General features: G+C 39.9%; 1 protein-coding gene across 1 annotated transcript in view; it reads left to right on the top strand.

Moving 5' to 3' along the window:
- LOC134797531 (probable G-protein coupled receptor CG31760) overlaps positions 1-24886 on the top strand; it is a 126281-nt gene extending 101395 nt beyond the window's left edge. The window contains 17 exon segments of the mRNA XM_063769806.1: positions 5516-5631; positions 13258-13316; positions 13318-13439; positions 13882-14077; positions 14194-14352; positions 14479-14608; positions 14712-14844; positions 15701-15836; positions 17646-17799; positions 18362-18471; positions 19304-19448; positions 19842-19911; positions 20650-20788; positions 22868-22973; positions 23392-23517; positions 24264-24410; positions 24759-24886. Of these exon segments, the coding sequence (XP_063625876.1) occupies positions 5542-5631; positions 13258-13316; positions 13318-13439; positions 13882-14077; positions 14194-14352; positions 14479-14608; positions 14712-14844; positions 15701-15836; positions 17646-17799; positions 18362-18471; positions 19304-19448; positions 19842-19911; positions 20650-20788; positions 22868-22973; positions 23392-23517; positions 24264-24410; positions 24759-24788 (2052 nt within the window). The 5' untranslated portion in view covers positions 5516-5541 and the 3' untranslated portion in view covers positions 24789-24886.
- Positions 24887-25187: the final 301 nt, after the last annotated feature.

Here is a 25187-nt window from a genome sequence, read left to right on the forward strand (position 1 = left end):
GCCATCTATTTTACACACTCGTATTGTAATGATGATATATTTTGACTTCACTTCTTAGGACATTGGCTTTATAGAAGTAAGTTTCAATTTCAAGTTTTCAGTTTTTTTTAATATTTTTACATAATACTTAACTTAAATAAGGCAAAAAATACGAGGTACATCACTAGTTCCATGATATTCGGCGCCGGCTGAAAATAATTATGGTGCTTCGCAATAATTACATTGTGATTCAATGAATTTACGGACCTGATTTCCACATTTCTGTCAATTTCAGGCAATAATGGATAAGCTCTGTGATATTGACGTTCTGTATTTTCATTCACTCAATACTGCAATTGACATCTCCTGTCAAGCTAAAATATTATCGATAAATCTCGATTTAATTTTAAAAAATACTTAAAAGCAATATCAATTGTTGATTAAATTAAATGTAATCTATAATGGAATGAACGAGGCATGTTAAACTAAGACTTAACCAAAAGTAGTTAAATTCGAGAAAAGCAGAATTAATGATTACAATCACGGCCCCGAAAGCATCTCCGGGTACTGAATAAAATTGTCTGCATTATTAGGTATGAAATCTTTTCAGTGTCCAAAACTTTTGTATTTGTTCAATACTTTTTGTATTATTTTAAAACGTTCGCAAAGGGCGCATTTAGCCAATTAATGGCCTCTACAAACGTCACCGATAATCACAGGCAATCCGCACTTCATGTGTTGATCACAGTAGTGCCCTTAACAAATGCTTCGAGATCTAATTTTTCCACTTCGATAGCGCGCCGTATAAGTTACAGTTAAGTACTTTTGTTTACTTCGACGGCACTTTATTATTATTACTGAAGTAATTTAAGTTCTTTTTTTTTACTTCATTAAAATCATTCGTGATTCGTGAATATACTTCTAAGGCATTTCTTATTTCGTTGACCTTTCTTAAAATACATCTCAAGAAGAATGAAAACAAACGAAGAAGAGAAATTATGAGAAATATTTCAGAATCCCTCTATACCTTATTCCTTCGTCAATTTACCGTTGATAAGTTATTGTAATTCCTTTGAGAGATTTGCTAGTAATCATCAAGAAAAAAAAGGGTACCTTATTATAGTTATTATCATCGATCAATGAATATCCGTAGGATAATTCTCGCAACGCGACAGCGGGCTTGATCCGAGCCATTTCTTCATAAAAAATACTAAGTACCTAAAGAAATTGAAAAACCGGGCAAGTGCGAGTCGGACTCGCGCACGAAGGGTTCCGTACCATAATGCAAAAAAAAAAAAAAACAAAAAAAAAGCAAAAAAAAAAAAACGGTCACCCATCCAAATACTGACCACTCCCGACGTTGCTTAACTTTGGTCAAAAATCACGTTTGTTGTATGGGAGCCCCATTTAAATCTTTATTTTATTCTGTTTTTAGTATTTGTTGTTATAGCGGCAACAGAAATACATCATCTGTGAAAATTTCAACTGTCTATCACGGTTCGTGAGATACAGCCTGGTGACAGACGGACGGACGGACAGCGAAGTCTTAGTAATAGGGTCCCGTTTTACCCTTTGGGTACGGAACCCTAAAAAGGATAGAGTTACAGGAGATAACTGGCAGTGGGGGGACACATCAATACATCATCTGTAAAATAAAAGAAATACTGCAGAAAAAAAAGATAAATTAAATTGTTCGAAATTTAATTGTATCACGATTTACGCGTAATTCGGTTAAACCATGTGCGTTATGATAGAAACCTCGATGGCGCGCTGTAGAACTTTATAATATATACACCTGTAAACGCCTTACGAATTGTTGATATCTTTTGAACTCTTTAGCAATTGATGTACCTACCTTAAACAGTTCACTGCAGCGGCGACACACTGGTACCTAGTGCACAATATATAATGTTGATACTAAGTAATACTAACTTGTCTACAGGGGGTAATGAAAGCACTTTTATCAGTGAATCTCAGCCTATCTGTGGCTGGAAATTGTTGAAACAATGCATTTAGTGATACAGCAGTGGCTTGGACGTATCTGGAGCGCTAGAACTGTGGTATCATTGCTAACTTCCTGAACACCTGCGAGATTATCGCTAGCGTGAACCAGTTAAAAATCGTTTTTAGACTTCGTATAGTTGTTACAGATCTAGAGGTTGTATTACGCTGGTTTGTGTAAGAATTCGACTCGCCAGCGCTTGCGCACTGAGAATACACGGCCTGAACTTTGTTGGAACGATGCCCGGTGGAAACTTGGGTACGCGATGCCTATACTCCAGTGCAAACGTTTAATGTGCTGAGTTGCCACGATTTGTTAGCTGCCTTGGCCTCTTGTGCGATTTATGGTCTTTCATAATTGCACTTTCGTAATTAAGTAAGCGGAGGTGAGTTTAAAGTTAGTTCCGCAGTGCATTTGTGCTTGTCCTGCAGAGTTTTTTGAGGAAAGCTCTTTTTGGACAAAAAAGCTAAAATAAAAGTATACCTACCTACTTGGGTCATTCTGCGGTTGCGTCTAATTACCACGACTCTTTTCATACATTTTGTATGGGTCGCGGCAACTACCTAGAGTACCTAGACCGCAGACATATTTAAAAAAAACACAATGAGAAGCTCGTCCTATTGAAATATTGGAAGTGGGTTAAAATTTAAATCCCATTTCCACTGTCAATATTTTTTACCCCCGACTTAATTATTAGTTAGGTTATAGGTATATAGAGTACCTACTCTGTAAAAGTTCAGAATAGAGTGTGGAATATATTATATAATCCTTTCTATAAAATTTTAGGAATATGTATAGGTATGTTTAAAATTGCAAACTCCTAGGTATACTTTAACGGTTTAGGTTGTGCGTTGTCTGTCAGTATCTAAGAAACGGGACTGCTTTATAAAACATATTCTCAAGTCTCAAGGTCTATTTCAAATAATCTTAATCTTCTCTAACACACACAAATCCCTGTCTAGGTATAAGTATAGTGGATGTGAAATTCCATTAACTCACTTGGCACGAACATCGTTCCACACCTAACTACACACTGGAAGTTCCTACCTGTTGTATCAGAAATTCAGATGTTGCCAAAGCGCCAGTTTATTTCGATGTATGAAAAAGAGCGACTGTGGGCTTTGATTGAGTTCCCAGGTTTAGTTCGATTGTAGGGACAATTTCCGCCCTAGGGGATAAAAGTTGCTCAATCCAATCGCTGCGTTGTTTGCACTATTTTTATGAAGCTTGACATTATCTCTCAGCAATCTACTAGTACAGGACTGCGAAACAAAGGAATAATAAGCTTCTTTTACTAAGAAATATTGCTTAAGTTAGACTAAAGTTTGATTATCCGGCTCTAATAAGACAAATTCTGAGAAACAGAACAGAGCTCGTATTAACGCTAACAAATCTTACGATGAAACAACAACAACGGCAAATGTTTGATTAATTTCATGAAAATTATTCGTCCTGCCCCTTGCTTCACACTAAAATCGGTACAGCAATAGGTACGAGTACCTAATATGTACCTTGTACCTACTTATTAAAAACCGGCCAAGTGCGAGTCAGACTCGCGCACGAAGGATTCCGTATACCATTACGCAAAAAACGGCAAAAATATCACGTTTATTGTATGGGAGGCCCACTTAAATATTTATTATATTCTGTTTTAATATTTGTTGTTATAGCGGAAATACATCATCTGTGATAATTTCAACTGTCTAGATATATCACGGGTTATGAGATACAGCCTGGTGATAGACAGACGGACGGACGGACGGACGGACGGACGGACGGACGGACGGACGGACGGACGGACGGACAGACGGACAGACGGACAGCGGGGTCTTAGTAATAGGGTCCCGTTTTTACCCTTTGGGTACGGAACCCTAAAACCTGTAATCGACAAGTATCTATAGCGTCAAGTAGCGGAATTTATCAGTAGTACTAGCGGTTGACCAAAATCAGCTGCAAATGGTGTTAAAGGTATGAAAATCGGCACGATTAATCTTTAGGCCATTTAAATCAATTTGACCCATAGCACCAAAAAAAAACTAAACGGAAAGGAGTTATGACGTCATCTTTTTTTTGTATGGAAAATAAACAAAAATTGTTCAGAAACCTATTGTGTGTGGTATTAAATGAAAGGGCATTTTGAGCCGGTTCAAAAAATATATCACATTATTATATTTCCGTCACTTGCATTCAATTAAAATTAAAATAATTTTCAAAACATACCAAGTTTGGGCTCCTCCAGATACGAAACCGTTGAATTCTTTTTTGTAAATTATACCTCAAGTAATACCCAATATCCTCATATCTAACCCCAAGAAATTAATTTCGAAAATATTTAGTTCTAGTATTTTTTTTTAATATTTATTATTACAAATTGTGATTGCTGGTAAGGGCATATGTGTTGTGGGTACTAGACGACGATATATGTATATAATATACACATATATACAAGCCCTGGTAAGGGCATTTATTTGTGTGATAATGATGATGAACACACAAATAAATGCCCTTATCAGGATTCGAACCTGGGACCTCCTGCTTCATAGGCAGGGTCACTATCGACTAGGCTAGGAGGCCGTTTCATTGATAGATTGATAGATCACAATTTGTAATAATAAAAATTAAAAAAAAAAATACTAAAACTAAATATTTTCGAAATTAATTTCTTGGGGTTAGATATGAGGATATTGGGTATTACTTGAGGTATATTTAAAATAATTCAACGGTTTCGTATCTGGAGGAGCCCAAACTTGGTATGTTTTGAATTTTTTTTTTTTATTGAATGCAAGTGACGGAAATATAATAATGTGATATATTATTAGAACCGGCTCATAATGCCCTTTCATTTAATACCACACACGATAGGTTTCTGAACTTTTTTTTTATTTTCCATACAAAAAAAAGATGACATCATAATTAATTCCTATCCGTTTGTTTTTTTTTTTTGGTGCTACGGGTCAAATTGATTCAAATGGCCTAAAGATTAATCGTGCCGATTTTCATAACTTTAACACCATTTTCAGCTGATTCCAGAATTTCAGGCTGTACCGCTATCACTACAGTACCTAATGCTAGTTGACAATAGATGTCTCGGCGAACGAAAACTCTAATGCTCAACAATTTTCAGCTAATATTATAACCGGATTAACTGGAAGTCTATTTTCAACTCCTTCTGCTTATAATATTAGTTGTAAATTGTTTTAGTATAGTTGGTCAAGCAAATCTTGTCAGTAGAAAAAGGCGCGAAATTCAAATTTTCTATGAGACAATATCCCTTCGGCCTACGTTTTTCAAATTTGCCACCTTTTTCTACTGACAAGATACCAACTATAGTACATTTTTTATCAGTAGCTACACTTGTGACATCTGGTGTCAAGTAGGGGTACTGATAGTTCCACTACTTGACGTTAGATGTCGACTACGAAATAACTCGCATTTTGGTAAGAAAACTGATGTATGGAGTTACCACTATTTCTTTACTTATATTACTCTATGCTTATACAAGTACCTACTGTAATTCAATTATTATTGTTCCAGGCGGGTTGCGCGGATGGTGTGCGGAGATGGGCGGCCCGCGGCGCATGTCGAGCGCGCTGCTGCTGCCGTTCCTACTCGCGCTGCCCGCGGACACCGCCAACACCACCGGCTACCGGGTAACTACACTAGCACGTAGTGAACGTAGTCACTACCCTACATGATGTCCCGCGGCGCATGTCGAGCGCGCTGCTGCTGCCGTTCCTACTCGCGCTGCCCGCGGACACCGCCAACACCACCGGCTACCGGGTAACTACACTAGCACGTAGTCACTACCCTACATGACGTCCCGCGGCGCATGTCGAGCGCGCTGCTGCTGCCGTTCCTACTCGCGCTGCCCGCGGACACCGCCAACACCACCGGTTACCAGGTAACTACACTAGCACGTAGTCACTACCCTACATGACGTCCCGCGGCGCATGTCGAGTGCGCTGCTGCTGCCGTTCCTACTCGCGCTGCCCGCGGACACGGCCAACACCACCGGCTACCGGGTAACTACACTAGCACGTAGTCACTACCCTACATGACGTCCCGCGGCGCATGTTGAGCGCGCTGCCGCTGCCGTTCCTACTCGCGCTGCCCGCGGACACGGCCAACATCACCGGCTACCAGGTAACTACACTAGCACGTAGTCACTACCCTACATGATGGACCGCGGTGCATGTCGAGCGCGCTGCTGCTGCCGTTCCTACTCGCGCTGCCCGCGGACACGGCCAACACCACCGGCTACCAGGTAACTACACTAGCACGTGGTCACTACCCTACATGATGGACCGCGGTGCATGTCGAGCGCGCTGCTGCTGTCGTTCCTACTCGCGCTGCCCGCGGACACGGCCAACACCACCGGCTACCAAGTAACTACACTAGCACGTAGTCACTACCCTACATGATGTCCCGCGGCGCATGTCGAGCGCGTTGCTGCTGCCGTTCCTACTCGCGCTGCCCGCGGACACGGCCAACACCACCGGCTACCAGGTAACTACACTAGCACGTAGTCACTACCGTACATGATGGACCGCGGTGCATGTCGAGCGCGCTGCTGCTGCCGTTCCTACTCGCGCTGCCCGCGGACACGGCCAACACCACCGGCTACTAGGTAACTACACTAGCACGTAGTCACTACCCTACATGATGGACCGCGGTGCATGTCGAGCGCGCTGCTGCTGCCGTTCCTACTCGCGCTGCCCGCGGACACGGCCAACACCACCGGCTACCAGGTAACTACACTAGCACGTAGTCACTACCCTACATGATGTCCCGCGGCGCATGTCGAGCGCGCTGCTGCTGCCGTTCCTACTCGCGCTGCCCGCGGACACGGCCAACACCACCGGCTACCAGGTAACTACACTAGCACGTAGTCACTACCCTACATGATGGACCGCGGTGCATGTCGAGCGCGCTGCTGCTGCCGTTCTTACTCGCGTAGCCCGCGGACACCGCCAACACCACCGGCTACCAGGTAACTACACAAGCACGTAGTCACTACCCTACATGATGGACCGCGGACACTGATTAACTATACGAGGGGCAAACTGAAAGTTTTTACAAGATCTCTCCTTTTTGTTATATGTTATCCATTCTAATAACTTTCAGTGTTAGGTACGGTACCTATGCACATTAGCACTAGGTCAAAGTCACAGTTGATGTTATAGTCACGGGATGACACTAATACGAACAATATATTAATAACTTTTATTAATTAATGAATGCAAATGAATTCATTTACTTAGTATGTTAATAAAGTGTGTTGTAGTATTAAAAGTTATTTAGTTAGGTACCTCATAGTTGGAGGTAATGTAAATTAAGTAATATTAGTTAGACGTGGTTAGACAAATCTCAGTAAGTTTTGAAATATACCTACTAATGAAATTCACTAAAACTGCAGAAAGCGGTTGAGGTACCCAGGTGCTTTTTTAGGAAAATTCATTTGGTAGTTGCATAATTCAATAAAATAGAAAGTCTTCCTCTTCTTAGTCTTCTAACATTTCATTTAATACAAGACTGTATAATTGGCATTTACCTCACTTTGATAACAATGAACTGGTCTCGGATCACGTCCATCAGCTATCTATATGATCCGCCAACCAAAATCATTTCTCCCCGCCAAAATCCCTGGAGGTATCACAAAGATTAGGAAAGCTTGAAATCCTATTTCTTAGAGCATACCCAAGAGGGATTACTGTGGCCTTTATTTACGTAACCTTTAAATTCTAAGAAGGCTTATGTCAGAAAGCTGTGTTATATCGAAAAATTCGGTGGATTCAATGACCTATACAAGGTATCGGTTAAACGTTTAGCCATACTCCGAGATGGCGGTAAATTAACATAAGATTTATAGGACAATTTTACGCAGATCGACCTAGTCCTACATTAAGCTATTACATAGCCAGGAAAAAATATTTGTGATAATTACACAAGTATAAATGCCCTAACCAGGATTCAAACCCGAGACCTCCTGCCAGTCCTGCTACATAGGCAGGACTGGCAGGCGGGCGTCCGGCGTCCGGCAGGCGTCAGGCCAGGCCGTCGATTACTTTTAGGCCCATGGGACAAACCTGGAGTTCGAGAAACGCCACTTACACCATATACCGAATAGTTAAGCCCAGTAGTTGATTTTGTGGGTAACACTGCAATTTTATTGACAGCATTGTGGCTTACCGTGACGTCATGCTAAGGGGACAGTAATACCTACCTTTAGTTTCCATTTTTAGCGCTCTGTAAAATAAAATCTCGTTTTCTGTTTTATATAATATTTTGCTATTAACAATTCAAATTCTGTGCAATAAATATTTGATTAGTCTAAATAAAATAGAGACAGAAACGGAAGATAAATAAAAAAGCTATTGGAAATTCCTTTCTCTTCATAATGGCCGGGTTTAATCATTATTCTTATTTTTATTAACCTTACCTGCAAAATAACATCTTTTCTTTATCCGCTAAACCCGAGTGGTATGTTGAGGAAAATAATTGTTTTCCTTTCATGTTTTTTTTCGTCCAGGTTTAAAAGGCCGAGTTTCCGGCTGGCGGAAATTACAAAAATGCGCGGCTGTAACACAGAATAAATAATCTGTGATAAGAATGACCATCGGGCAAATTGCTTATGTACTTGTTTCAATTTCAATCGTTCAGTTGCTCAGTTGTAGCAACTCTAATCCGAAACTTCTGGGTGTCCTAGTGACACTACAATTAGCATACCTATTTGCTATAAGGGAAAATGTCATAATCTGTTGCCTGTGACCATCTCTTTGTTGCTCTTGCACATTCTAGCGATGAACTGAACTATAGAGAAATATAGTAAGAATAGAGTGCTCACTCCATAGCCATACATCAGTTTTGGTACCAAAACGACTATTATTTTCGCAGTCGACATCTTGTATCGAGTAGCGGAATTATCAATACCGCTACTTGATACCTAAGTAGGTACTAGAATTCTCTAGTGTCGCGACTCACGAAAATTGTATTGAACAACAATTTACAACTACACTGCCGTGTCTTACTGTTACATGTTATTACTATTTTAATATTATTATAGGCCGGAAGCTTGAACATGTCATGCTCGCTTAAAAGTCTTTGCTTACGGTGGCGTCGTTGATCAGGTCGCCACTTTCCCGAATGAAGGTTGAGGGAGGCGATGGCTGAGATACGCGTCATACTCGTGAACGGGTGCTGTTTGTGGAGACTGGTCTGTTTAAGCTAACACAAGCTATTATACTTAGTAACTTTATTTTTATTAATTAATTACAGTGAGACGCCTCATTCTGCTCTCGTATGTTTCTTTTCTCTTAATGAATGTATTAATTATACAGGATATTGACTCTTGGAGACCCTATACATCTCTAAGGATAACTTGATAAACTATATAATCTTATAGTTCTGACACCTAGAGACATTTACACCTCTAAATATTATAGATTTTTTTTTGTGTTTTGTATCTGTATTTTTTATGTAATTCGACATTAAGAGACCATATACATCTCTTAGTAATTGTAATACGTTAGATTGAATTGTTAGTTTTATTTTATAAAATTGTTGATGTTATTATTTTTGCTTGTATGTAAATTCAATGATGACGTGTAAAAGTGCCCTTGTGGCCTATTTGCTGAATAAATGTTGATGTTTGATGTTTGACTAATATGAAAAGCAGAAGGAGTTGAAAATAGAGTTCCGGTTATAAATATTAGCTGAAAATTGTTAAGCATTCGTTGTTTTGATAGTTGCAACATACTTATTGTCAAGTAGCAGTAATAATAATTCCGCTACTCGATGCTAGATGTCGACTACGAAAATAATAATCGTTTTGATACTAAAACCAAAAAGAATAGATAGTATAGAGGGGTCCTGTCATTGTAAATTTTGTAGTCACTGTAAATTTACTGCCATCTATCGACACACGACTAAAACTCAAAATGAAAACGTATAAAGTTATCAAAAAATGTATATATATGGATAAATGATTTTATTATTTTTATATCATTTTGATCCATGTTCATTCACTGATATCTATGTGTTAAAATTGTTAAATATGAAACTGTGTCGTCACGCCATCTAGCCGAGGATAGGCTAAAGGTGTGTGCGCCATCTATTCGAGAATGACTTTTACTTGAATTCCGAGGCACGTTTTTTCCTTAGACTTTATTCGTCTTATACGAAGTTACATATGTCTTTGCTAAAACTGATGTATGGAATGAGCACTCTATGTATTTTTTTTCTCTATGACTGAACAGACTCGAAATTTTCTTTGATAACAGTTGTTTGTTTCTTTAGTTTGGTTTGTTGATATAACCAAAAAGAATAGATACGAAGTTACATATGTCTTTGATATAACAAAACCACAGTAACCACACGGCTGACGTCAATCATGTTTGTGAGCTCGTTAACCACGTGATAGGATGGGGTCGTTCAAGTAAATCAGATTTTAATAGGCGGCACCTACTAACTTAGGTGGTAGTTACTCCTCCGATATTATCGAAACCTCGACCTCGTTACACGGACTACGGTGGCATGTTGACAATCTTAATGAAAAACTCGATGAGATCAGTTATGCATGACCATTGACCGATATAATTTATTTTTGACTGAATATACCTACTGGCACAGAATGCCATGACAGTGGCATTAGTCCGCCTTTTTGTACTGTAAGGTTTTCTTTTGTGCAATAAAGGGAAAACTACAATAAATATAGGTATATTAAATAAATAAATATAGGTATGTCGATTAGATAGGTACTTAACTTACCTACGTGAAAATTTAACTTCAAGTTCCCGCACTGGTCTAATAGTGGTAAAAGACTATCGCACCGCACCAAGGTCATTGTGCGACGCACCCATAAGTAAGAGCGAGAAAGCGATATCTCTTTCTCGCTCTTACTTATCGGTGCGTCGCACAATGACCTTGGTGCGGTTCGATAGTGTGTTACGGCCTTAAATCTACAATAGATCCGAGTTTGTGTGGAAAGAGAAGAGTCGTAGAATCTATTGGATCCAATACATTTCACGACTCTTCTATTTCCGCGCAGACTCTATGTACATGAATTAACTGGGTCAGTCATGACTATCATGAGCGGTGAGGGGAAATGACCGAACGAGATGCATTTATGGAACTTTTAGCAGGAGTAGCAGAGAAAACAGTTCTTCTCATGGCTCCTCTACACGATGGGCCAGCGCCGGCCACTCCAAGGGACGCATTTATGCGTTAGAGGGAGGAAGGGATATTGCTATCTCATTCTACCGCATGGCTGCGTCCCTTGGAGTGGCCGGCGCTGGCCCATCGTGTAGAGGAGCCATCACATTTTTTTTATTCCCCACATTACATTTAGTATGGTTTAAAGCCGTAACACACTACCGCACCGCACGAAGGTGCGGTAGTGTTATGACTATGACTATTATGGTGGGTAACAAATAACCCGACCAAATTACGTAGGTAGCTTTAGGTATGTTATCAGAAATTTTAAAACGTGTTTTTAATTTGGTCGCATTGCGTATGTTCTGTCCCTCATGGGCGCACGCGTATAACTCATCTATAGGATTCTACCACCTATAAAGCCCCCCATTCACACTCCTACCGTGTAGGCCGCCTCGTAGTCCGCCTCGTTGGGTAGGATTGTGTATGGGGGTTGCGGACTACGAGCCGTCCTACCGTTTAGTCGTTAGACGTCGTCGTCGTCGTCGTAGGACGGCTCGTAGTCCGCAACCCCCATACACAATCCTACCCAACGAGGCGGCCTACACGGTAGGAGTGTGAATGGGGGGCTTAAGGCCCTCCAAACTCGCGCACAAGTGTGGAGGGGAGGGGGCTTATGATTCTGTAGTTTAAAGGGCTGCCCAAAACCAGTTTTTACCGATTATCAATTAATAATTTACGTAATGATCAAACCAGAGTTCCGTGTTTCTAGGGATACATAATTCCAATCCTACCATAGTCACATATATGGAATTATAATATTGCATAAAACAACTTAATAAATAAATAAATAAATATTATTGGACATTCTTACACAAATTGACTAAGACCCACAGTAAGCTCAAGAAGGCTTGTGTTGTGGGTACTTAGACAACGATATATATAATATATAAATACTTAAATACATAGAAAACAACCATGACTCAGGAACAAATATCTGTGTCATCACACAAATAAATGCCCTTACTGGGATTCGAACCCAGGACCATCGTATTCACAGGAAGAGCCACTACCCACTAGGCCAGAGGGCCTACCGCGAATCACATTCGACGTGTTACCTCTTTTTCGCACTTGTAAATTCGTTCGCAAGTGTGTCAGGGAGGCAATACTTTGAACTTGGTTCGCGGTAGGCCCTCAGATCGGGCGTCATATAATAGGTTTGGTGTAATTTGAATTGATAAATTATGTTATGTATGTACCTATAAAGTGTAGTAGTCTTAAATAAAATAAAATTTAGAAGCTACGTAATTAAACTTTAACTCATTCTGTCGATAATTTATACATTTTAAGCAGAGCGTTTTGCAAAGTATTCTTTTTTGGTAGGAAAAAACCGGTACAAACATATTACCTACGTGCTAACATAGTGCTGTTATAAATGGTACAATAACCGTAAATGTAACTGCAGCAATATATGTCGGTTGCATGCAGCATGCCATAGTATCATTACAACGCCTATAAATTCAGCTGGTCACTCGGCAGACTGTCTCCGTTAGTAATTGGGACAATGGCAAATTGCTAATAATAGACGTTGATTTGATGAGCTGGGAACTAGATCAATGATTACCGCTATTTGCACCCCTCCAGTCATATTGTTTGAGTAAACCCGCAGAATTCATTTCATGCAGAGAACACTCATTTGCACAAACAAAACCGCAATATGCAAATTTTCGGCATAAATTTTAACAACTGTACTATTTTAGTCCAATTAGTTCGGGAATGAGATGAAATAATAATATGATTTTACAAATACACAGAGTACACGCTAGGGGCTATTCATAAATTACGTCATTTCAAATTAGGGGGGGGGGTCTGGACATCGGATGACGGTAGCATGAAGTAGGAGGAAATGGGGTCATTTGAAGCATGATTTTTGGATGATTATAGGGGGGGGGGGGTCCAAAATCGTCAAAAATCGATGACGTAATTTATGGACAGCCCCCTACACACACACGCTAGTATTTTACGAGTTACTCATTTTTACTACAATTACTATACCATGCCCATAAAGTTCTAGTTTTATATCACGGTTTGATTAATTTTGACTATTTTTAAAATGTTATTTGCAGGAGGAACTGGAATCATCACTGGTTTTAGTCCACGCAGTCGCCACCGGAGCCACGGGGAAGCTGTGTCTCGTATCGCAACGGTCAGCTGCGGGCGCCCATGCACGTCACACGGTGGGACTCAGCCAGGGCTCGGGCGGACCTGGCGGCCAGCTTCTTGCACCAACTGGGATTGGACTCTGCTGGTCAGTTAACTTTTGTGATTGAAGTTACCACTTGTTCTTTTTTACCCTATCGCCACTGTAGCTCCACAGGAAACATGTGCACCGACATGTGCAGATACACCGACAAAGCCTAGCCAGCCTTCTAATCGAATCGTCTGATTTCACTGCTGATGAAGTGAATATACTTTTTACTTGCTAGTATGCAATTGCTTTATTATTATACTTAATGATAAAATCATAAATATCTCCAGTCTTTCAGCTTTCGGTAAAATCATAAAAACTCTCAGTAATTAAGTACCTATGTGTGTAAATTTATATCATAATATAATATTTATAATTCTATGAAAATTATGGTTTCAACTTGGTTTCAACTTACTTTTTCTCAGTTGCATATTCATGATAATAGAAGCCATTGTCAAATATAACAATATTTAAAAATTAAAGGTTTAATTTTACATTTCAGACGTACTTGAAGCGGTATCAAAATCACTAGTAATGGGTAATCAGAATTCTGAAAGAGCAGTGGGAGCAAGAGCAATACCATTACGGGCTGATACCAAAGTGAAGAATACCACGGGGTGGCAACGATATGGTACAGCTGAACCAGTTCCAGTGTTTTATCCGCCACTAGAGCAAGTGCCTGTAGCGGATTATCCCTGGTACGAAAATATTAAAATATTTTCATCTATTCACAATTTTTTAAGTATCTAAATTTTGCTTTTATTTAGATTTAAAAAGTTTTTACATATTTGTTAAAATGTAACTGTATTTACAGGTATGAATCGCGGCATAAAACATCTCAACAGTCTTTCAAATTCATGCCTTCGCCAGTACCAGATGCAGCTATGAAGGGCTGGTGGTCCTTTCCCTATTTCAGTTGTGATGCCGAGCGGTGGCTACTATCATATACGGTTCCGGTACATTCGGCTAGAGAGTAAGTGCAATTAAATATAAGTATTTTATATACTAGAACGTCTACAATCTACAACTTTTATCTTTCTAAATGCCAAAGTAAACATGTTGATGCGAAAGAACTAATCAAATTATATATTGCTTACAGGCAGGAAGGAGTTGTGTCACTCGACATAGACATATCTAATTTGGAAATAAATCAATGTGAGATGCCAACCAACGATAATCAAATATATTCCTTTCACGGCACTCATAAATGTCACAACGAAACCACCTTTGTAAGTCTTTTACGAATGCTACATGTATCTTGACATCAAAAAAATCAATCTAAAAGAGTGCACCCGTTTGCCTTTTGTAATGCCTATTTTTTTGTGGTTCTAGTGCGAGTACAAGCCAAATCGAGAAGTTGGTGTGAGACATGCTGGTTGGGCTCGAGGATCGTACGTTTGCCGTTGTCGAGATGGATATTATTCAACGCATCATCCTGATGGATTCAATGGCTCACTTGTTGAAGGTGATTATTTTTTCGATTTTGGTTTCTTTGCTAGTGAGCCATGTCCAGGGTAAACTCAGAATTATTAGAACTTGTATATTTATCAATCACACATTGCCATAGATGTGTAATTTACCGTATTTGTGCGTAAATATGTATGGTACCTATTTTCCATAGGCGCGAACATCCTATTTTCTTTTGTTTCTTATTTGTGTAAATTAAGGATGCCGACATTATTGAACAAAATCATTTAAAGTATTACATTAATTTCTTTGATGAGTTCTGTAAGTATAACCAAGTTCATCAGAATTAAGTGAACAATGAGTGGTTGGTTGGTTTTGACTGTCGCCTGTTTATTTTTAAATTAGAATAACGAAAAGAATATATAGATGGTCAAGCAAATCTTGTCAGTAGAAAAAGGCGCGAAATTCAAATTTTCTATGGGACCATATCCTTTCGCGCCTACATTTTTCAAATTTGCCGCCTTTTTCTACTGATAAGATCTGCTTGGCCAACTATAATAATCGTGATCCCAACCGATAAACCGTAACTTCCTTGGAAAGTGACATGCATCACTATGCGATCTCTACTTCTTTTTTCAACTGTCAAAACAAATGGCAAGTTTATAGATATTATCAGCCGGTGTTTTTTTATTATTCTGTTTGACAAAAAAGGTTTTCATAAACTTTATACTAATAGGTAAACAATTAACATTTCAAAGTATAGTAGATTTAAGTAGCACAAGCTTTTTATGTACAAATTTAGGGCCTTTTATTAAGTTTAATTTCAATTTATTATGATTTTAACAGAGAGACAAACCACGTATTTTAGATAGAGCTACGTATTTCTAACAGACATTTTTTTGCTTTAATTTCAGTTGCTTATCAAGAATACAAGGAAAATAACGGCTTGGAAAACTGGAGTGAGCCCTACCAATGTCTGCAATGTCAGCCAGGCTGCGAAACATGCCGGGGACCGGAGCCTTGCCTTGCTACTTACAACTGGCCATTCCGGTAAGTCTTTCATTTCATTTTAGGGTTCCGTACCTCAAAAGGAAAAAACGGAACCCTTATAGGATCACTCGTGCGTCTGTCTGTCTGTCCGACCATTCCCCCACCCCCCTTCTCTGAAACTACTGGGTCTAAAATTTTGAATAAAATACACAAAATAGTACTTTACCTATAGATGCCAGGAAAACCTATTAGAAATGTGCAGTCAAGCGTGAGTCGGACTTATGTACGGAACCCTTGGAACGCGAGTCCGACTCGCACTTGACCAGTTTTTTACTTTATAATAGGAGTCATAATGTCTATACATATTTTTCTGGGATAATAGTGTGGAACAGAGACATTACTTAAACATATATTCATACTCATTTCCTCATCTGGGGGCACGGCAGTGCCCCCGCCAAGTCGAGCAATACAAAGAGGCACAGCCGTACCATCCTTTTCTCGAAGCAATTCAGGCCATTTTCGACGTCCTGTAATTTTGTGCTGGCTAAAGCTAGAACCCTGAATTTTCAGTGACATATAGGGGTTAACATGCTTTACATATAATCTCAAAAACATTCAATTTGAACTTGTAGTTTAAAAATTATTTTACGTCAAAGTTCCTTAATTTCGACACTGACACACTCACCGATCATCATAATTCTAAGGTACTTCTAGCATACCCACAAGCTTTTAAATTTAAACATAGGTAGTTTTCAGTGTATCAAGCCATAGAAAACCTAAAAATATTGCAATATCAGTCACGTTTTAAAGATCTAAGAACTGCATAAGTAAGTTTGTAATTCCATATAAATATATGCTATTACAAAGTTACTGTTGCAGTTAATACAAATAGTAGGTAAAGTAAAGGTACACTACGATGTACGATGTGAGTATGAATGAAGATGTGTTTAGTTATGATATGTGTATACATAGTATAGGTGTGAGTACTCGAAAACAAGGACTGCTTACAAAAAGAGATGAGATCCCATCAAAAACATTACATGTAAAAAGGTGCAAGTCTCGCAACACTTCTGCTACAAAAAAGTTTTGAGTTGTAATGTGAAACCAAGTCGGTTATTTTAATCAGTGCCAGTAATACATATAATGACTTGGCAATCGCACATAATGCTTTACTCGTACCGTACTCGTAAATATGTGTATTTGTGTAATGCTCAAACTGCAATTTTATTAGCGCTAGCGTTATGTTCAATTAGAAGAATTTTTAATAGGTGACGATGATCCTTATGTCATTATGCAGCCGTGCGATTGCCAGGTCATTATATGTATTACTGGCACTGATTAAAATAACCGACTTGGTTTTACATTACATCTCAAAACCTTTTTTTAGTAGAAGTGTTGCGAGACTTGCACCTTTTTACATGTAATGTTTTTGATGGGATTTGGTTTGTTAGTAGTTAATTAATAGCTAGAGCGGAATATATTTTTTGTTTTTATTAACTACTGGTTCAGCCAATGACTATTTTACTACTCTTGTTTCCCTTATTGCTATGGATCACAACCACATGTCTGATTCCAATTATTGTGGGTGGTCGAAAAACTTACACCATACCATATGTTTCCTTCTTTTGTTGCAAACTTGTAAGTGAAAGATTTCTATATATATTGTTCTCCCACCAATGGTGGCACTAAAATGTTTTAGGTGGGTTGAGATATGATTTTTGGGCCCTTGAAACCGGCAATCTTTATTTCAGCCATGATAGTACCAGCACCCACACTGCCCTAGGGCTGCCCCTGCTTTCTCATAGGTGTATTTAAATTTTATTTTATAATAGTAGAAATTTTTAAAATTACTTTTGATATTAATTTCAGGATATCCCTCCTGGTGATATCGGTGAGCTGTGCATTCATGACAGTGTTGCTGACGATCTACACAAGACACCACAGACGCGTGAAGGTGTTCCGTGTTGCCAGCCCTGTGTTCCTTTCCATCACGCTACTTGGCTGCGCTTGCATGTATTTGGAGGTAAGGCAATCTTCACATTGGATGCTTATTCACATGCCTATTAAAAGGCTGGACAGCTCTAGGGGTGAGCGGTAAGTCCATAAGTAACCCGATAAGTCCAGATGTTATGTCATTTAACATACTCTACATGTCACATAATTATATGTAGTTCCAATTCCAAAAAGCAATTTGCTCAACTTATCGGGTTTGACGGGCCTTTCGAGCTGCTCTTGTAAGTTGCAAATCGTGGCAGAATCACTTGTCAAAACTTTATTGTTCAAATATAAAACAATTTTATCATAAAAGCAAAGTCAACAACATCCACTTTCAACTAAAACTTATTTATTATATTAATAAGACTTCTTATAAGTTTATAATTAAGATTGGTATTATATTATTTCTTTAGCTGAAGTGGACTTTGGTTCTATAACAACCAATTACAATGCAATTAGGTTTGGGACATTATTGTTGTTGCACACTGCACAAATCAACCAATCATTGTTCTGTAAGCCATAGGGGAAAGCCCTGCATTGCTCTGAGAACTATGACTGCCGAAGGTAAAAAAATCTTTTTGCTATTTCAGATGGCAGCTATATTCCCAGTTCTGGACCGCTACTCTTGCATCGCAACAAAATGGACTCGCCACTTGGGATTCTGCATCACATACACAGCGCTGCTTATGAAAACTTGGAGGTAAATATACATTATTAAATTAAATAGCCTTTAATCCATATAAGAGACACTTGTAAATACAGATTTAGATATTTAGTTAGTGAGATGTATGTTATAGAATGTCTCTTTAGTGTAGTGTGCCTCTCGGCATAGGCCTCTTCCAACTGTCTCCAGTGCTGTCTGTCCAGGGCGCCACTGGTCCAGTTGGGTCCTAGAGTAAACTGGATGTCATCTTCCCATCTGGTTATTTGTTTGCCGTTTAAGCAAAAACGGATATACATTATACTACTTACCTTTTTTCTATTAGCAAACAGTCATAGTTTAGTACTACTAGTAGCAAAAGGGAGTTGTTGTTGTTGGAGGGATTGGGATTTGGCAGTGATGAATTTATTATCAAGTTATTTCATTCTAACTGGCTAATCTGGGTATAATGTTATTGAGAAAATAATCTACAGTCAGCTGCAGTGAACCCCCTGCAAACCAATTTCTATGCAGGGAGGGTCACCTCTCTCTGCAGCTGACTGTACACACTTACTGAGATCGTACACATTTACTTTTTTATTTAGCTTGTGGATTATTTAGTCAACAAAATTGACCTTTATATATCTACCCTGAATGTTAAGTGCTTAAATAGATTAGATATTTAATAAACTAGCGACCCGCCCCGGCTTCGCACGGGTTAACAAATTATACACCTAAACCTTCCTCAAGAATCACTACTGCTAGGTGAAAACCGCATGAAAATCCGTTCAGTAGTTATTGAGTTTACCGCGAACATACAAACAAACAGACAGACGCGGCGGGGGACTTTGTTTTATAAAGCGTAGTTATAATATTTTAATTAAAATTTCAGAGTATCTCTGACATATCGCGTGAAATCCGCGCATAAACTGAAGCTCACAGACAAACAGCTGTTGCAATGGATGGCGCCCATTCTCCTGATCATGCTCGTGTATCTCGGGACATGGACTCTGTCTTCACCTCCTGATGCAGAAGACGTAAGTATCGAATCACCTTTTTCCTAGCTTCAAAGACAAAGCATATATTGCGAATATATTACGTACACAATTACATAATATGGGCCCTGCAATGGTGCAGGAATCTTGCAATTAAATAACTAAATAAAACTACTACATTAGTTTACTGATGCGGAGATGAGCCCAATACCATTGGTTGTAATCGTCATCTCTTCTCCGCTCCGCTGGATTACAACCAATGCTATTGGTTGAGTGCTGCATGTCTCCTCTTATCTCCGCCTCAGTGGAAAGGCAGCCTAAGGAGGGTCTGGGGTCTGTTTGGGAACCTAATCCAAAGAATTCGTGTAGGTAGGTATAATTTTACAAATGCGACGGCTTTCTGACCTAACCCAATGTGTAATATTATGCTTTCAGATCACAGACAATAAGGGCTTGAGATTCAAGCAATGCACTTACAATTGGTGGGATCACAGTTTGGCTATAGGTATGTATTGAATGTCAAAACCAAGTCATTTTACAGCATACAGCTCGTTGATACAAGACAACTTAATACAGAATGCTTTCCGATTAGAATACAAATACTGCTGCGAAAATCCTAACTCTTCCTTTTGGTTTTTGCAACAACGCTCAAGGCACAAATTTCAAACTGAACCGATTACTCTTAATGTTATGGTTCAACTTAAAATGAACTGAATGTCAGCTGCCTGATTTTCTCTCAGACATAGCAGTCTTTTTGTGAATTTCATGTGCTGTGATATTTTTCTTTTTATTGTAGACATTGACAAACATTGGATTTTAGGGAGCAAAATTTAAAGACACATGGGAAAAGTATCGATAATTTAATTTATCGATATCGGATCTCCCTACCTGTCGTTAAATTTTGCCTCGTAAAATCCGATGTCTGGTCATTGAAATATACCTACCGTATGTAAAAGTTCAATGTGTACAGTCCAATAGGGTATTATACTGTATTTAAAATAAATTATTTTACACCATGCCTGAAATAAAGCACCAGATAATTATTAGAAAAACACAGATAGGAGTTATTTTCAAATACATGTTCTATTTAATAAATGGATAGAAATATATAAAGTAGGTGAGTTGACCTTGACGTCACGATGTAATGTTTCATGTAAATACCATATTAGCAAATCGTTTTGACAGTTCTAAAACAGTAACTGATTTGACTAGGAGGAAAATACCCTATTGTTACTGGTTCCAGGTGAGATCCTGTTCCTGCTATGGGGAGTCCGCGTGTGCTACAGAGTGCGCCACGCCGAGAGCCTGTACAACGAGGCGCGGCTCATCTCTATCGCCATCTACAACATCTTCACTGTCAACTCGCTCATGATAGCATTCCAGTAAGTCAGGTTTTGCTCCTCAGTCTAAAATGGAATAAGGCAAGTCCACATATAGTCCGCCTCGGGAGGAACTTGCCGCGCGAGGTAAACTACCAATGGGGCCGGCTATGCACATAGCATAGTCCGCGTGTGCTATAGAGTGCGCCACGCCTAGAGCCTGTACAACGAGGGGGTACCTAATGATTCTCCGATAAACTTTTAGCAGATCATCGATTCGCCGACAACGATTCGCCGAACATCGTTTCGCAGAGTCATTTATTTGTCAATGTAACTTCTGGTCAACTAACGTTACGTAGACTCTTGGTTCACATACCGTTCAGTTTGCTTCTGTGTAAATTCGCAGAACTATTATTGAACGATTTCCATTTGGCAGAGTAGTCGTTTCGTTTAAGCAATGTTTAGTCGAATAACGTTTCACATGTTACATATAAGTCGTTATTTTCGAAACAAAAGAATGAAATAAAATATTATAATTTTTTAAGTAAATGCGTTAAGTATATGTAGGTATATAAAGTTACGACGAAGTTAGTGAATATGTAGTGTCAAACTCGTGCTACAGTTGCACTTCATGAAATTGGTGGATTTCAGGAGGAAATGCTTGAGTTACTTTAGAAAATACCGAAATCATAATACACATGCCTTTAAAAATTGAAGGGTTCCGTCAATTCCTCATGGATTACAACATCAGATCAGAACCAAAATTATTATGGGAATACCTCGCAGGTAACTTTTTTCAAACAAAAAAAGAATAGCTCTAATCGGACCATGGGTGCTGGAGTAATCGCTAAACATACTACTTTAAAAAAAAAACATCATCATTATCATCAACAATCATCATCATCAGATGCACTTCATCAATAATTGAAATCTCACCTTATTTTATTTTTAATATTTTTTTAGCATTAGAGAGAATGTAAGCGACGTTGACATGTCTTTTAATTGAAAAACGCTTTTTAAAAATCAGTAACTAAGTATTACTTATGAAAGCAGAAGAATATAAATGATCGTATTAAATTCGGGAATGTTACATATTTGCCATTACTTATTTTTAAAAAGAGTTTTTCAATCAAAAGACACGTCAAGATTGTTTACCTTTTTTCTAATGCTAAAAAAACGAACATTCAATATTAATGCCAAATGAACATTCGACCTATTGTGTTTCGACCAATGGTTTCTCGGGTAATTATGACAGTTACTAAATGATTATTCTACGAATAGTAAATATGCGTGTTCTGCTTATTGACTACTCTCGCAAACGACTATTATGCGTAACGAGATTCGGCGAATCGTTACTCTGCCAAACAACCCGTCTGCGAATCGTTGTCGGCGAAACAAAAATCGGCGTATTTTTTTTCGGAATATCAATAGGGCACCACAACGAGGCGCGGCTCATCTCTATCGCCATCTACAACATCTTCACCGTTAACTCGCTCATGATAGCATTCCAGTAAGTCAAGTTTTGCTCCTCAGTCTAAAATAGAATAAGGCAAGTCCACATAGAGTCCGCCTCGGGAGGAACTTGCCGCGCGAGGCAAACTGCCCATGGGGCCGGCTATGGGGAGTCCGCGTGTGCTACAGAGTGCGCCACGCCGAGAGCCTGTACAACGAGGCGCGGCTCATCTCCATCGCCATTTACAACATATTCACCGTCAACTCGCTCATGATAGCTTTCCAGTAAGTCAGGTTTTGCTCCTCAGTCAAAAATAGAATAGGGCAAGTCCACATAGAGCGAGCTGCCTCGCGAAACAAACGGCCCGTCACGACATTTTGTAATGGGCGCGTTTGCTTCGCGAGGCAAGATCGCAGTTAATCAAGATGGCGGCACTCAGTCGGCTAATGAAAATGGCGCCGCACATACCCACGCATATTTATTTATACTCACTGCCGTGGTGGCTTGTGCGATTTTTATTTTCTAGTGACATTACTAGTGTGTACTCGCCTATTAAAATGCTCAGGGCGTGTTTTTGCCTCAAACCACCAACCCAACAAATATTGCTTTAGTTTTCTACTAATCATTTAATAGCTGCACTTTCGTCACCATACATAAACATATTGATAAAATTGTATTTTACTTTTCAGTTTACTAATCCTGCCTCGGGCTGGGCCGGATATAAAATATCTGCTCGGCTTCATCAGAACGCAGTTGTCCACTTCTACTACAGTTCTACTAGTATTTTTACCCAAGGTATGTTTTCCTAATAATGTTGTGATTAAGAAGATTAAAATGACATACTTTCGTATCATTCACAAATATGTAACAAACATGAATAGATAACAAAAATCAAAGAAAACAGAACATTCAAGGATCAAGATACACAGAGTTGGTTGACTGTAGATCCCTTGGGCCAGGCGTAAGTGTAAACTCCGCTGCGACTGTATCTCATGATCTGTTAGGTTCAATATGTAACCTCAGAAGAACGAGACCCGAGGGCCACGGTGAGACCTTCGCTACTTTTTAATAGGCGGGATCGTATTATCTAATTTGGCTCTTTTGCGGGCCATATTGTCAGGTCGAGATCCGGCCCGCGAGCCGTAGTTTGGAGCACCCTGCTCTGAGGCCGCTCCTGTTCCCTACTGTACGGAGTGGTTGTGGTTGTGGGCAGGTGCTGCGCGTGGCGCGCGGCACGGGCGACACGTGGGACCGCGGCGCGCCGGCCACCTCGCTCAACGGCATCGGCCTCGTGCCCGACGACCCGCCCGACCTCTACCGAGAGAACGACGAACTCAAGGTACAAATATCCACTGGCTACAATATTAAAACATTTTTTTTTTTGCTTATGTGTGTATCCCCCTGCTGGGCAAAGGCCTCCCCTCTCCCTTTCCAATCCTCCCTGTGCTGAGCGAGATCCCGCCAATGCCGCTGGAATGCATCCAAGTCGTCCCGCCATCTCTTTCTCGGTCTGCCTCACACAATACTTAATAAATATTATTATTTTTCCTATTCCATCTAGCTCCGTAAGGCTTCTGACCCTGACAAATTTCAGAAGTATTGTGTTGGGAGGAGACGTAGGAAGGACTGCTTGATGAACTCGCTTCTACTTCTGTCTCCTTAACTTATACTTTGAGCTGGAAACCCGTCCTATCAACATTTTTGAATTAAAATGCGAGCGAAAGTTCTCCGAACTAACCAATAGTAGAGGGGTATTTCTCCTCCTTTCGGGCAAACTCGACTCCATTCGGCTCAGCATTGCTCCGAGCAATTATTAGGGTTGGCACCACTTGCCGTCCTTTTGCGTACACGACCACAGACTTGAATTTTGACAACCATAAATATCCAAAAGCGATAGTGCCAATAGGTACATTAGAAAGAAATAGCATGATCCCTGATACGCTGTCAAACTTCGGTTTTGTAGGAAGTGTCCCTTCTGTACGGTAGTACTATTATTTATTCTGTAAAACTGCGGAAAATAATAGCTTCAAACACCCAAAATGTAAAAGTTATCCTAGGCGTTGCTCATAAAACTGTTATTTTTAGGAGGAGGTGCAGAAGCTAGCGGCGCAGATCGAATTCATGAAGATCGTGCAGATGGAGATGCACAACCGGCACCTGCGGCCGAGACCCGGCGGCTACTTCAGCGTCTCCAGCCCCCACGTCACCGCCACCGCCGTCAACATCTCGCAGGTAGTATTGCTATTTGAAAAAATTAAATATCCTGACAAACGTTTGTTTACAAACCAAGCTGAATTTCCATTTTCACCCGCATATATTGAACCGCACCACATCGGGTCGTGTCGACGCAGGACGAACCATTTCGCAAGAAAGATGCCTCGCGGAGCAGCTCGGTCTATGTAAAGGCGCCTCGCCCGAGGTATCATGGGCATTCGTGCGAGGCCTCCACAGATTGCTTTGCGCGGCATTTTTACGCGAGGTGGCCCGTTCTGTGCATGAATCATGCCTGTAAAAATAGTTGCTGTATTTCATAATAAATAAAATTTGAGATGAAACTGATGTTATTTGTTGATATTGCAGGACAGCACGGAGTGGCCGGGGCCGGTGTGACTGGTCGCGCTGAGCGACAGCGGCTGGGCGTGGCCGCGCGGCGCCGGCCGCCCGAGCGTGGCCGGCGTCCGCGTCGTCACGGCCGAGGACGCCCGACGACCACATTACGTTTGAACCGCGCATTTCGCTTGTCGCTTATTATATTACGTTGCACCGATTTGACGATTACGGGACCCGGTAGTTACCTCTGTCAAAACAAACCGTATACCGATGTCGTGGCCAGATCTTAAAATTGATCATTTCATGAAATGATTGGTCGGCTACATCATGAAAAAGTCAGACCTGATTCACCTGACCTAACCATATCATGAAATGATCAATTCTAAAATGGCATTTCATGAAATGATCAAATTCTATGATCTAGCCATGACACCAACATATTATTATTAAGGTTCACTG

The sequence above is a fragment of the Cydia splendana genome, chromosome 15, assembly GCF_910591565.1.
Source record: "Cydia splendana chromosome 15, ilCydSple1.2, whole genome shotgun sequence".
NCBI lineage: Eukaryota > Metazoa > Arthropoda > Insecta > Lepidoptera > Tortricidae > Cydia > Cydia splendana.